Source organism: Vespula pensylvanica, chromosome 19 (assembly GCF_014466175.1).
Source record: "Vespula pensylvanica isolate Volc-1 chromosome 19, ASM1446617v1, whole genome shotgun sequence".
In the NCBI taxonomy this organism is placed as follows: Eukaryota; Metazoa; Arthropoda; class Insecta; order Hymenoptera; family Vespidae; genus Vespula; species Vespula pensylvanica.
Genome location: NC_057703.1, coordinates 877,185 through 891,913, shown reverse-complemented (window position 1 = coordinate 891,913; position 14,729 = coordinate 877,185). Strand labels below are relative to the sequence as shown.

The following is a 14,729-nucleotide window of genomic DNA, read 5'->3' as shown; positions in this document are numbered from 1 at the left end:
TGACTCGCGGAAAAAATAAAAAGGAAAAAAAAAAAAGACAAAAAAGAGGTACGTTACGCGCGGTTGCATCTCAGTTGCGTGTAGTACCTAGTAGATACATTGAGAGTATATACGTTGAGTACGTCACGTCACGTGGTAACGACTTCATTGATATGCGCGAACAGAACGATCAATTTTCACGGTCCTATTTGATTTATTTTTGATTTTTCATTCTTCGTTAATGTTCATTAGGTTCTCTTTAAAAGATCGTTCGCTTTTTCACTTTAAATTCGTCCTTCGACTTTGTACCTTTTTTATTAGAGAACTAACCATGAGAAATATTTTTATATAAGAGGAATAATATTATAACATCATCGATAAATAATAATAACGATAGTAATTATTATTGTTCAGAGATTTTTTACAATACGAAACGTACGAATGAATTTATTCTTATTCGGCAACAAAGTAGTATTCTCTAATTATATTGTATACGTATATTATATATGTATATATGTATGCGTATAACTGCATTATTAAATATTATTAGTCTAATGAAAAGTGCGAACGTTCCGGATATACTCACCACTGCACAGAAGTAAAATGTGCAGCACCGCTATCCGTGTGCTCCGCGTAATCCTGAAGGCACGCTTATCCATATCGAAGAGATCCTCTTTGAGAAAAAAAAAAAAATCAAAGTTTGAATGAAAAACGATAGCAATCGCGTATACACTATTACTTTTTCTTCTTCTTCTTCTTCTTTTTTTCTCTCTTCCTTCCTTTCTCTTTTTTCTTTTTTTTTTTTTTTATTCACTATCGTCACACGTAATCTTTTCGTTGAATATGAATATATATATATATATTTTTTTTTTACTTCGACGATTGTACCACACGTTTACACAAATCGAATCGAACTTTCACCTTCGATCCGAGAACACACGTTGATCTCGATCTCATTGCTTCGATCTTGCACCACATTCACCTATCCTTTTTCTTTAATTTTTTTCCTTTTCCCCTTCTCTTCTTTTATCTGCACTTTCTTTCGCACAATCCTTAAGGACACTCTACCTCTCCACCTTCGAACTCGTTCTTTTTCACGATCACATGGTCGTAGTGATCATTAAAATATAATCCAGAATTAAAACGAAATCCAACTTGTGTTAAGAGATCCCTTCGTACGCACGACCACACAAGATACATATATGTATATATATATATATATATATATATATACACACACACGCGCGCGCACGTACGTACGCATGCACGTACGCGCACACACACACACTAGGAATTATCTCTTTAACTTTCACCATAAAATTCCTCTGAATCTTTATCCAATAAATAAAAAATATATATATATAAAATTATATATATAAATAACGTCTTCTCTCGTGATTTAAGGGAAATAAAAAATCGCACTAAAGGATGTTAAACGGAAAGAGATGGACAGAGAAAAAGGGATAGAAAAAGGGACGAGAGAGGAGAGAGAAAAAGAGAGAGAAAAAGAGAGAGAGAGAGAGAGCGAAAAAAATTCAAGATAGTTCGAAGCAATGCGCACCTCTCGACGGTCGCACGGCAACTGAGCGTGGGGTCGTGCGCTGCCGTTGCAACCCCCCACCGTTTCTCACCGTCCCTCCCTTCTCGGTAGAACGACAGCCGTTGTTCGCGCGCATAGTATTCCATCTCTCTCTCTCTCTTTCCCTTTTTTTCTCTTTCTCTTTCTCTCTCTCTCTCTCTCTCTCTCTCTCTCTCTCTCTTACACATTTTCTTTGGTCCCGGCAAGTTCTGTAGGCCCCATGAAACGACGACGGTTGCGATCATTTTCAACGTTGATAGCGCAGTCTGGTGTAAGGGCAAAGAAGCTTAGGGCCTTCTCTTCCGTACTTCGAATAAGTGGGGGAGGGGATCTCGCCAGGGCAGGTGGTTCTTTCTCCCTAAGGCTAGGCCCGAGGGACCGTCTGCCCTCCCTTTTATATATTTTTTTTTCTTTTTTTTTTTTTTTCTTTCTCTCTTTTTTTCCTTACCTTTTTTCCGTTCTCTCTCTTTCTCTATACCGAAACCTGCCCATGGCCCTTCGTGCCTTGTACTCCGTTTCGGTTCTTTTTGGTAAAGGGCGGAAGATGAGATTAGAATGACTGTTAACCTATGAATATCCGTCGAGGATCAGTAGGAAGTCGTATTTCGGAATGGAAATTTCGATATTCGAGAAACGTGACAATTTTGCCCTAAGTTCTTCCTTTCTTTCTTTTTTCTCGTTTTTTCTTTTTTCTTTTTTTTTTTCCAAGGGAAAAAATTTTCACGAAATTCCTAACAGCGAATTCTTCTATTTCCATTCGTCCGTGTCCTTTTGACATGGAGTATCGATTCTTCCTAAAAAGGGTAGAAGTAATATCGATGGGAAAACGTGACAATTTTTACTGTGACTTTCTAAGATTCTTATCGTGCATTTTGCCATGTATGTATGTATATATATATATATATATATATATATATATATATATATTCAGCTTTTCTGTTGGAAAATCGATTCTGAAAAGGTTAAAGTAATGTTTATTATTGAAAACTCTGACAGGTAGGTACATATGTAGATGCTAAAGAGAAATCAAAAGAGCTTTCATACGCTTCTCTCCTCTACTTTTATCGTCGCTTATCGATTCCTGTTGCGGAATTCTGTCACAATTCGCTTCTAGGAAGTCGACGTTCGGATATGCCGTATTTGCGAAGGGTGAAACCGAGCTCAAAAGGATTCGCGAGCGTGCAAATCCGCGAGTCTCTCTGCCTTTCGCACTTTGCCGCTTCTATCTGGAATATACTAACGCTCTATATATGTCTTTCTCCTATATATAATATATATATATATATATTTATATATCAACAGATATATATATATATATATATATACATACATACAAACATACGTACATACATACACACACATATATATGTATATGTATATTTGTATATACATGTACATATACGTATGTATGTACATTGTAGAGTATAACGCACAGGGCGTCAATGCCGTACACATGGCTTCATCCTATTGGCGTACTTTGTCCGTATGCCTATTACATTCCCGTCACACGACGGATCTTGTACTCAATCGGCCTATACAAATCATAAACAGGCCCTATGATTCTACTAATACCGTATTCATATTGCGCATTCAGCCCTTTTAGTTCTCTGTACCGATTGGAAAATCCCGATGACGCGACTACGTTCATGTTCCGATGCAATACCGTAAAACCTAGACTCGTTCTAAGAGATTAGATTTCAAAAAAGAGGTTTGGAGTAGATACACGTAAGTACGTGCGTACGTGTATCTAGGTTTTTCTTTTCCTTTTCTTCCTCCTTTTCTTTTTTTTTTTTTATACTTCATATTCGACTTTTCTTTTTCTTTTTCTCGTTTCTTCTTCTTCTTCTTCTTCTTCTTTTCCTTTCTTTTCGGTTCTATCACGTTCATTTAAAAATTAGAAAATTATTAGAGGAACGTGGAAGCATGTAGGAATTTTCTTTCGTCGATTTGACGAACGTCGAGGACTCTTTAAAATCGTTTTTATCGCCTCGGAAGACGATCGATCTCTCGTCCTCGACACGATGAAAAATTCTAATGACACATTTAGTCCTTATCCTGATCTATGAGACGTCTCGAACCGAAGAACGACGTACGGTGGTATTCTCTCTCTCTCTCTCTCTCTCTCTCTCTCTCTTTTTCTGCGATATTCTCCACGAGAAGACTTCTTTATCTGACGACTCGAAAAGCAGCAGCTAACCTCGACAAACGTAGTCGTGACATGCGAATTTCATTCGGATAAAGCGGCTTGCAAACTACGTTTCTCTTCTTTTCTTCTCGGTCTTACTCTTTCACATTTTCTTATCCCTCTACTATGTTACTTCGTTACAACCACTGTACTACTGTATTACGTACTACCAGTTAAAATTCGTCGATAGCGATAGAGCGTTACAAGGATACGTGGACGTTAATAAGTCAACGATATCGTTATTATATGCAATGTTGGCTGCGACAGAGAAATATCTCGTCGCATTAATCATTAACGATTGCAATCCGATTGTAATATTTCATTATCGATCGCAATTTATCATCAAATTTTTCTTTGTCCTCTTTTATTCTTTTCTTTTTTCTCTTTTTTTTTTTTTTTTTTTTTTACCTCTCGCAAATGTTAATCGTATCGTACGATTAAATTTATTCGGTGGTATTAAATTTTCATACTTTTGGAATGGATCAATCTTTCGTCATTGTCATTTAAAATTTCATTTCTAACGTGAAAATTGTTCTATCGAGTGGCTCGTCGATTATTCATAATACGAATCCATTGACGATGATTCGAATAAATATTAAAGTTTTCATCAATCGACAAGTATGAACGTTGTAAATCGATTAATACGTCAGAAATCGTTGACGAAATATTTCGTAGACTCGTACGTTCGTTGACAGATTGGAAATCATTGATGGACTATATTCGTATTTCATTCATTCGTCGACACATCGGAAATCATTGACTAGCTACGTTCATAGACTCCTTCCTTCATTGATAAATTTCGAACGATGGAAATATCACTTTGTAGAATTAAAAGACTTGTAGAAATTATTACACGTGGAGGATTCGATATCAAAAATTTCTCCTTCTCCTCTTCCTCCTCTTTTTCTTCTCTTCTTCGAATCGAATTTTTTGTTCTCTTTGGTCCAGGTTCCTTCTCGATGAGTCCTGGCTTCTCCATCTCGAACGGAGCAGGTGTCTCGCTCCTTCGCTTCCGATTTGCTTCGCTACCTGAAAATCGAACTTTGGACCATCTGTCGCATCCTCCTCCTCCTCCTCCTCCTCCTCCTCGTCCTCGTCCTCCTCATCCTCATCCTCCTCCTTTTCCTTCTGCTCCTTCTCGCGTTTCTTTTCTATTTCGTACGGAACGCAGCAGACGCGTTCTCTCTCTCTCTCTCTCTCTCTCTCTCTCTCTCTCTCTCTCTCTCTCTCTCTCTCTCTCTGTCTCTATTTCTCTCCGAATTCCAAACGCTGCAAACGAACGAAATGTATTTTCGAAAGCGCGTACGCACGAACGAAAGTGATATTAAGTCGAGTTTAGAAAGTATCTCTTTTTTTTTTTTTTTTTTTTTTTGGTAAGGAGAAAGGGGCGAGAAGTAGATTTTTTTCAAGGAGACTCTTACTTTTCGTACAATCATTCACATTCTTTTTGCTCCTTTTTTTCGTTCTTCTCCGTTTTATCTCCGATCATCTTTATACGTTATTTGATCGATCATAAGAATAGAATCGAACTTAAATCGAAATTAGAAATTAAATATAGCATCTCCCTATTGGATTTCGTTCGATTTTATTTGAAATTGTAATTAATTATTAACGATAATAAAAAAATGAAATCGAGCATATAAATTTTGTTCAAAAATACTGCTTTTAAAAAGGTAGTACGAAGAAAGTTAAATGTATTAAGTTGTGCGGAAAATTGATTATTAAATGGAATAAATTAAATTAAAAAAAAAAAAAAATGTATATATATATCGATTAGACGATAAAATAAACGACATTAAAATTCGTACGAGCTGATATAGTTACTACTATATAAAGACAGAAATTTTCCTGGCATACGTTTGAAAGGCGAGAAAGTTCTGCTCTCTCGCTATTGAAAATGATCGTTTGTCTCCGCAGAAACGGCCTCGGCTCGTCGTTGTTGGGTGCTAAAACCGTTTGCTCGGTGCCGAGCGTATAAATACATAGACGATTCCCGCGAAACACGCATTCGTAATTAGGGCACCACGCGAAAATACATGGCGAGACGTGCCGTTGAAAATGCAACGTTCTCGCTCCCTCTCTCTTTCTGTCTCTCTCTCTCTCTCTCTTTTACTCTCTTTTTGTTTCTCTCTCTTTTTCTCTTTCCCTCTCTCTTTTACTCTCTTTTTTTGTCTCTGTCTCTCTCGTTCTCTCTCGTTCTCTCTCTTTCTTTCTCTGACACGTGTGTTCGAATTTTAGATCAGCACGATCGACGTTCACAAATTTTTCCATTGTCTCTCTCTCTCTTTCTCTCTCTCTCTCTCTCGTTCTCTTTTTTTTTTCACTCTCTCTCCTTCTACGTTTATATCAACGTTAATGTTTTTCTTTATTCTGCGATACAAAAAAAAAATATAACGATCAAACTACTACGTTGGTAGTTTATAAAAGCAAACTTTAGATATATAGGATATATATATATATATATATATATATATATATATATATACATATGCGTATGTACATGCGATGTTGGACAAATATATCTATTGACGAAAAAAATATCTACTCTTCCCAGACAGAGAAAGAGAGAGAGAGAGAGAGAAAAAGAGAGAGGGAGGGTGGAAGAGAGAGAGAGAGAGAGAGAGAGAGAGAGAGAAAGAGAGAAAGATTAATGAGATTTTTCACGTAGGAACTTTAAAACAATCGGTGAAACTATGTCTAAAAGAAAGTAGTACAAAGTTAACGAGGAGAAAATAATTGTACGTTCGTTATCGTACCAATCCTCTTTTCTATTTTCATTAAAAATTTTTCTAAACTGATACAAAAGATATTTTATATATATATATATATATATATATATATATATATATATGCATAAATTTAATGAAACAAACGTTATCTCCATTTGGTAGATCTAAATGAAATAAGCTGATGTCGATTCTGATTCCGAGGTTTACGGTTCTCAATGGTCTTCGGGGTTGACACGGTTCGTTAATGCTAATCCCAGAGTGACAGAGATACAGAGAGAGAGAGAGAGAGAGAGAGACCGAGGTAGATAGATAGAGAACGGTATAGATAGACTACAGGTAGAACGATGCAATTCGGAACGTGATTGTCATCGAGTCACGTCGCCTTTAATCATCGATGATCTTCGATCCTATATATCTCGAGGATTTTACGTAAATACGACAGCATAAGCGAGCTTCCATTTCCTTCTCCCTCCTACCTACCTACATCCCACCTATTTCCCGCCTACCTCCCACTTTCCCAGTGTCTTCCTCCTCCTGTCTCTCTCTCTCTCTCTCTCTCTCTCTCTCTCTCTAAATATCTGAATCTATATCTATCTTTATCTATCCTGTTCATCTTTCTCTTTCTCTTCCTCTTAACGCACGAACGCCTCGTAATGGCCGTCGAAGACCTTTACTTACTCACGACAAACGAGTAATTCAATTTGCTCGGATTGTCCCGTTAGATACGATTGGAGAAGGCACACGACGAACCTTCGAAACGAGGAGCATTGCTTTACCATCGATCCTTTCCTTCTTTTTTTCTTTTTTTTTTCTTCTTTTTTTTTCTTCCAAACGCACATCGGGATAGTTCGCCGGATGCAATTAGCTTTTTCCTATTCCAGTTAAAACCATGACGTTTGGAAAGGATCGTTTGCCACTTAAACGTCTTTTGTTCTCTCTCGTTTCTCTCCGAACGAATGAAGATGATAATAATAAAAAAATAAAAAAAGATAAAAGAAGGAGGATAGACACAAAAAAAGATAATAAAAGATAAATACAAAGATCAAATTGCTTATAGTCGAAACTATGGATAATTTATCGAAACTACATCGGTGTTATCAGATCGTATGAATATTTGAATTATCTGTTCCGTGCCATCATCATCGTCATTGATTGTTCATGATCTCGTCGTTTGGTCTAACGATAGTGAAATCGTCGTTGCAGTTGCGTGTCCGATCAAGAATTAAGCCGCAGGTCGTGTCGATTCCCGTCCCTTGTCATGCCAATAAACAAGCTCTCTCTCTCTCTCTCTCTCTCTCTCTCTCTCTCTCTCTCTCACCCTCTCACCCTTTGACCCTCTCTCCTAGTTATGTGTACATATTTCTGAATGTATGTGTGTATGACGGTAAGCAATCGCAAGGTATGCCCTTCCGGCATCAAGTATGACCCACATCGTAGAGCCAAAGCGAACCCGTTAGGCCGAATGAGCCAAGTTAGAGTGAGATAGAGATAGATAGATAGATAGATAGATAGATAGATAGAGAGAGAGAGAGAGAGAGAGAGAGAGAGAGAGATTTCTGCAAGAGAAATCCGTATACGCTTTGGCAGACAACATGGATACATAAACGCAAACATAAACGTTAGCAAGCGTAAGCAACGACGTTATGCATACGAGACAACTCTCGTATCCGTATCATCCGTGTCTCTTTTCTAGAAGATTAGACGTTTGTTGTTGATTTCGCCGTTGAGATAAGATCTAGATTCGTTCAACTCGTGTTTTCAGCGTGAACAAGTGCATGTATCTAGTCGAAACAATCGGATGGTTAGATCAACGTGATCCCTTATTATTTAAGTTTCGAGATTATATTTTAATATTTCAATAAATTATTTTCTTTTCTTCGCTTGTTCGATCGATACGTAAGAGTAATAACTTTTTTAAACAGTTTCATATGCAAATCTTTTTCCTGGATCGATAGAAACCGATTGATTCGGCGGATTCCATGAAAATGTTATGAAGGACCATCCTCTTGCGAAGTGGTGTTATCAAAGTTGGGATTTCGCTTCTGTTAATCTGCTTATTCCATTTATCCGAAAGTTCATAAACTCGATATTGTCGAATACTGGCGATTTACAGCTAATCACGAGCGACGTTCTCAACGGATTTTCTCGATCACGAGCTTCTCGTAGTTTCCAAATTGTTCTACGAACGTAACTTTGAATTTACCAATGTGTTTTCTATCTTCCTCTATCTCTCTCTCTCCCTCTCTCTCTCTCTTCGTCTATCTATTTCACCTGTTTTACGATAATGATACGTAGGTACAGACAGACAAATTCGATAAAAGCAACCTTTCCGAAAAGGATTAGAAATGAGAAAGGAGCGAGCCCTTGTAAGGTCTCTCTTTGCTTACGTTGATTGCGAAGGCAAACGAACGCCCTTTTCTACGGCCTTTTCTCACTCAGGGAATTTGGATCGCTTGATCGTTAGGAAAGAAAAGAAAAAAGCACAAGAAGGAGGAAGAAGAAGGGAAATAAGCAAAAAAAGGAAAGATGAAGAACAAGAAGAGGAAAAAAAAGAAAGAGAATGGAAGAAAAGAGAAAGAGAAAGGTCTCTAAGTACATTCGAATTGCAGATGTATATATATATATATGCACATGCTCAAATTGCACAAGTATACGTATTTCAATTGCAGATATGCGTTAAATGTACGTATATGTACACGTATTGTGAAAACGTGTTAGATGTACATATATGTACACGTATTGCAGACACGCGTTAGTTGTACGTATTTGTTCATGTATCGTAGATGTCTATGTATGTATTCAAATACACCTTTCTCTTTCTCTCTCCGTCTGTCTTTCTCTCTCTCTTTCTCTTCTTCTTCCTTCCTCTCTCTCTCTTTCTTTTTAGACCAACCTCGCATTCATGGCAGCGATAGCGCGAACACGATAAGCGCAACGAGCGATGCTTACTCGAGTGCCACGAAGCTGCCGCATAAATATTCGTGCCGGCGACTCATTATCGCCGTCGTACTCGGTTCATTACCCTAGCAGGTCCTTTTGACCCCACGACTACGAGGATCTTCTCTTCTTCTCTTCTCTTCTCTTCTCTTCTCTTCTCTTCTCTTCTCTTCTCTTCTCTTCTCTTCTCTTCTCTTCTCTTCTCTTCTCTTCTCTTCTCTTCTCTTCTCTTCTCTTCTCTTCTCTTCTCTTCTCTTCTCTTCTCTTCTCTTCTCTTCTCTATTTCCATTTTAACGTATACACGCATATATATAAACACGCGTATATATATGTAGGTATATACCTATCTATGACAAGTCTAAGTATTAAGGTCCTCAGTATTACTTTGAACTTTCGAATACGATGGCTCTTGTGTCTATCTCACTCACCGAGTCGTTATCGAATTAGTAGACAATTTTGTTAACAGACTAACTGGGCTATACAATGATATATATATATATATATATATATATATATATATATATATATATATTCGTGAGTAACTTTGACTAATTGCAAGTTTTGTCGCTCAAGGAACCATCTTGAGATTTTCCTGATTTTCTTGAATTATGCTCTTTGACAAGCTTTGGAAGAGAAGTATGTATGTACGTATGATAAATCGTATAACGTCTCCAACGAACGTTATTTGATATTTTTGCTTATTTCGTCTAAAGATAAATCGACCATCTTCTTTTACACACGAGTTAACAATTTGTCTTATTCTTTCTCTCTCTTCCTTTCTCTCTCTTTCTTTCCCTCATGTTTTTCATTAGCGACGAGAGAATTATTCTTTTCTTTCCTTTTATCTTTTCTTTTTCCCTTCTTTTTCCTTTACCCTGTTAAAGCAGAAATAAGAACGTTTAAAATTTCAATGGTACTAATGTAATCATTCATTGTTTCTCTTTTCGTGGCAAAATTTCAAGTGAAACAAGAGTCTTACGTACATAGTATAATACCGTTAGACGTGCCAGATAGAGAGTACTTTATGCCAGAAGGGAAAAATAATAGTGGCAAATCAGTCGAGTAGGTGGCAAACTTGGCAACACTTGTATATATACCCTTATTTCCTTGCTTTATCGCACTCTACGAGTATATTAAGATTGATGGAAAGAATTCAGAGAAAGAAAGAGAGAGAGAGAGAGAGAGAAAGAGAGTGGTAAAAAGCTCGCTCGTGTTGTTGATCTATGTATCGACAAAGGAAAAACAAACTTTAGGAGAAAAAAGATGAATGCGTATAGGTATATGCGTATGTACACGTACACACACATACACATATATGTTTATATGAAACCTACCCATAGATTTCTCGAGTCATTGACGCAACGTTTCGAGTCCTTCCGAGGTTAACTTCGTAAATAAACATTTTAGCTCTCGACATTGTTTAATTTTAGAGTTCTTGGAATTACTTGTCTTCTTGTTGTCCTCAATTTGATTCATACATCGTTGATAAAAGGATCTTAGTAAGAGCCCAGCTCTCGTGAGATACAGACTCTCTAAGAAAATTAACTCGACTCGAAGGCAGCTACGAAGGATCTCTCGAGCGACTTTATTTTTCTAAGGTAAATCCTCTCGTCTCGTTTGTTAATATTACTAAGTATAACGATATCTATTTAAACTAATTGCCGTATCGATAAATCGTTTCCTAATAACGCTACCCTATCCTGAATTCTCCAACAGTTTGGGATCGAAAGCCCGTCGAAAATGCATTTGATTAAATGGCAACAATTCTGGAACTGTATATTAATCGATGCTTACCTGTTTTCGCCAGCATTCAATCCTACCGTTCTAGAAATGATTGCGGCCAAAATAATTGCGTTCCGATTAGCGAAATTCCGTTCCAAGTTGCGTCGAAATCAATCGATCGATTTCTATTGTTATTACGTAGATCGCTATTATGGAGTACAAATTTTAATAATTATTATATTATAAGTTATTATATAAGTTTCAATAATGATTACATTACGTAGATAACGACTGGGTGAATCAGCGAGACACAAGAGTCAACACATACATGCGTATTTACGTTTTACTACATCGTTATCTATACGTACATATATATATATAATTTCTTATCAATGTATCTTGGGTATTATTACGACACACGTGCGTAAGGTCGTTGTGTCTATTTATTATGAGACAAAGAACAAATGTTTTTATTTACTTCTTTTCAAGTCTAGTCGAGCGATCGAGAAAACAAGTAAAAGATGTCCTAACGAGATCACGTTTCTCTCTCTCTCTCCCTCCCTTCGTGTTCATTCTTTCTGAGAGATACAGTGAGATACAGAGAGACGGAGAGAGGAAGAGAGACGGTCTGGAAGGGTGGCAAAGAGGTCTCCATGGTGAAACCGTTCCACGGACGAGTCGTTGCCATTCGTCACTTCCGCTTGATAATCCACATAGTTTTTCCATGGCGGACAACGGTCGAGCAGAGAGTAAAAAGTACTTTGTCTTCTTAGAATCGTTGGAACGTCGACTGGACGTTTCAACGTTTCCTACTTCATCGCGATCATTCTTCCGTGTTATTTCTTTATCATCTTTTCATGAAAGGAGAACACATCGTTATCACATGTTCGTCCGAGCTTCGTTAAGTTTTCTCGATGAATTATCGACCAATTATCGATCGAACGACCGAGTGTCCGACCGACCGACCGCTCGATTCACCCAAATGATCGAACATTGACTCACGTAAAATCGATTTAACCGATCGAACGTGCGAAACGGAATAATACAATTTGTCCAAACGAAGGAGATAGTAGTATACTCGATCACGCTTCGTTTAGTTAGAAATAAATCGTAATTAAAGCCTCGTCACTCTCGTCATTTTCAAATCGAAATTCGAAATCGAACTTTCCAATTCGTTCGATCGATCGATCTTCGTCGAGCAAATTCGCACGTCGGCATCGTTTTCGTTAGAGAGAAAGATAGAGAGAGAGAGAGAGAGAGAGAGAGAGAGAGAGAGAGAGAGAGAGAGAGAGAGAGAGAGAGAGAGAGAGAGAGAGTGGGAGGAAGAGAGAAAATAGCTAAATAACTAAGAGCTTGGATATTGTTATCGATGAACGAGGAGTTTCTGTCAGGTTTGTGTTTATTGAATAGGATGATCGAAACGTGACCCTTTTCTAATGAACCTTCGTCTGCTTTAGATATTGACTCGATACTTGTTAAAAGAATATAACATACTTTATGATATAAAGTAACTGACCTCTTTCTCTCTCTCTCTCTCTCTCTCTCTTTTAAAATGGAAAAATTCATTTTCGGAGGATACGACCTCTTTTCGATGAATTTATTAACGTCACCGATCTGACGATCGCCGTCTTCTGATTTCTTTTTTGCTCTTCGTACTTTAGAAAGTTCAATCTCTAATTTCTCTTCTCTTCTTTTGGAACAAGCTCTCCATTTTTCTTTCTTTCTTTCCTTCTTTCTTTCTCGCAGAGACGTATTGATTTATAATATAGTTACGATATAAGAAGAAAGGAAAAAGGGAAAGAAAGAAAATTATGCTTACAATTATTAATTTCGATAAAAAGAAGAGAAATTTATAACTAATACATACACACACACACACACACAAACATACATATATTTAAGAAATAGATTTATTATCGAGTTTAAGCACACTAGAATGATAAAATGGAGATTGTTACTAGTTTTCTCTAAACATCTTTGATTTCATTTCCTTCAAACGAAGCACGAACTCACGTTTATCGGAATAACGTTTACCTCGGTTACGCGAGAGAGGAAGAGAGAGCTACAGAGACAGAGATAGATTGATAGAGAGAGAGAGAGAGAGAGAGAGAGAGAGAGAGAGAGAGAGAGAGAGAAAGAAGAGAGAGAAAGCCCTCCAGGTAGTAGAAGCTCCAGGCACGAAAGGCTCAGCCTCTGCTCACCGGCAATAAGCGGCTGCTGTTGCCGCCGTTGCCGTAGCTGCCGAGTCACGCGACCATCAAAGATTCAAGGCCCCCGAGGGCCAGCAGATGGTCCCAGATCCAACGTGGTCCCGACTTCGAACCTCTCGCAGCCTCTTCTCCTTCTCTTTCTCCTTCTTCTTTTGCTTTTCCTCCTTCTCTTGCTCCTTCTGTTCCTCCTCCTCCTCCTCCTCCTCCTCCTCCTCCTTCTCCTCCTTCATCTTCCTCCTCTTGAACTGGCAACGTTGCGTTTCTACCAGCTTCCTTTGGCTCACACCGTTAAAAGTCCCTGAAACTGGCTTTTCCATAAAGCCAGTAAACGTATTTCAAAACGATATCATCAGGCTCTCGATACTCTCTCAAGAGATTCGTTAGGTCGATGAACTTTGACCCCTTTTGCAAGCATCTTATCATTTTCTCTAATAATAAGTTAGAACGTTACCCGTACTGTAAATAATTATTCTTACCAACGATATTTGGCTGTAATTCGATCGTATGTCGTTAGTCTTGTTATTTCGTTGAACGATATATGCGATTTGGTTTATCAAATTTAAAAAGTACAACGCTTAGGTAACTCTTATGTAGTTTGAACGTAATCGCATATGTCTTCTTTCTTATCTTTACACTCGGGAAACGTTTGGCAACGCTGTGTATAGCTTCGTAAGGCCCTCCTTGTAGTATACTATGCTCGTGCTCGTGCTCGTGCTCGTGCTCGTGCCGAGGCCTGCTGATCAGGCCCGACTCTATTCGCTCATGGACCATTCCGATGCACTTTTACATTCTAAATCGTTACTTCGTCGTTTCTTATTAATATAAAACTCGATTAATCGAACGATGTATCAATAAGTTTTATTTATCTTGTAATATATATCGAAAGATCGTAACGAACTCGTTTCGATCGAAAATATTCGATTTCCCATTCGTTCTAATTTAAGAATAAAAAAATTCACGATAACAATAATCATTGTCTAGAGTTCGTTCGTGTAAACGTAAATTCGTGATTGCAGGGTTCGTGATAAGGAAGCATCGATTAAAAGGAAAATCAGGTCAAATTATACTATTAAAGCGTGTAGAGAGAAACGTTCGTTATTCGTGACGTATGAAATCGTTCATCTAAAGAGAGAAAGCGAGAGAGAGAGAGAGAGAGAGAGAGAGAGAGAGAGAAATAGTGTGCGTATGCGTGCGTATGTTCTCGTTATCAAAAAGACGAGAATGTAATTGTCGAGAGAAGAGAAATATAGTAGAGAGGGCCTTGATGGGACTCGAGACGATCCTGAACAAGTGTCAAGAACCGGCTGGCCCCTGACGCCGGCATTGTCTCGGCCTCGGGCGAGTAGCTATATAAGCCCCTTCACCCCCGCCTTCGCCACCACCACCAT

General features: G+C 38.0%; 1 protein-coding gene and 1 long non-coding RNA gene across 8 annotated transcripts in view; one reads left to right on the top strand and one right to left on the bottom strand.

The window, feature by feature from the left end:
• The window catches only part of LOC122635763 (hemicentin-1), a 151,716-nt gene that overhangs the window by 11,359 nt on the left and 125,628 nt on the right, over nt 1–14,729 (bottom strand). The window contains exon 1 of one of the 6 annotated variants that reach the window (XM_043826392.1): nt 566–1,311. The exons of the other annotated variants lie outside the window; for them this stretch is intronic. Coding sequence (XP_043682327.1) covers nt 566–638 — 73 coding nt within the window. The 5' untranslated portion in view covers nt 639–1,311. Of the gene's footprint in view, nt 1–565; nt 1,312–14,729 lie in introns of those variants that run through there. 6 annotated transcript variants of the gene reach the window in all.
• LOC122635775 overlaps nt 1–14,729 on the top strand; it is a 70,593-nt gene that overhangs the window by 20,166 nt on the left and 35,698 nt on the right. The gene's annotated exons all lie outside the window — the stretch shown is intronic.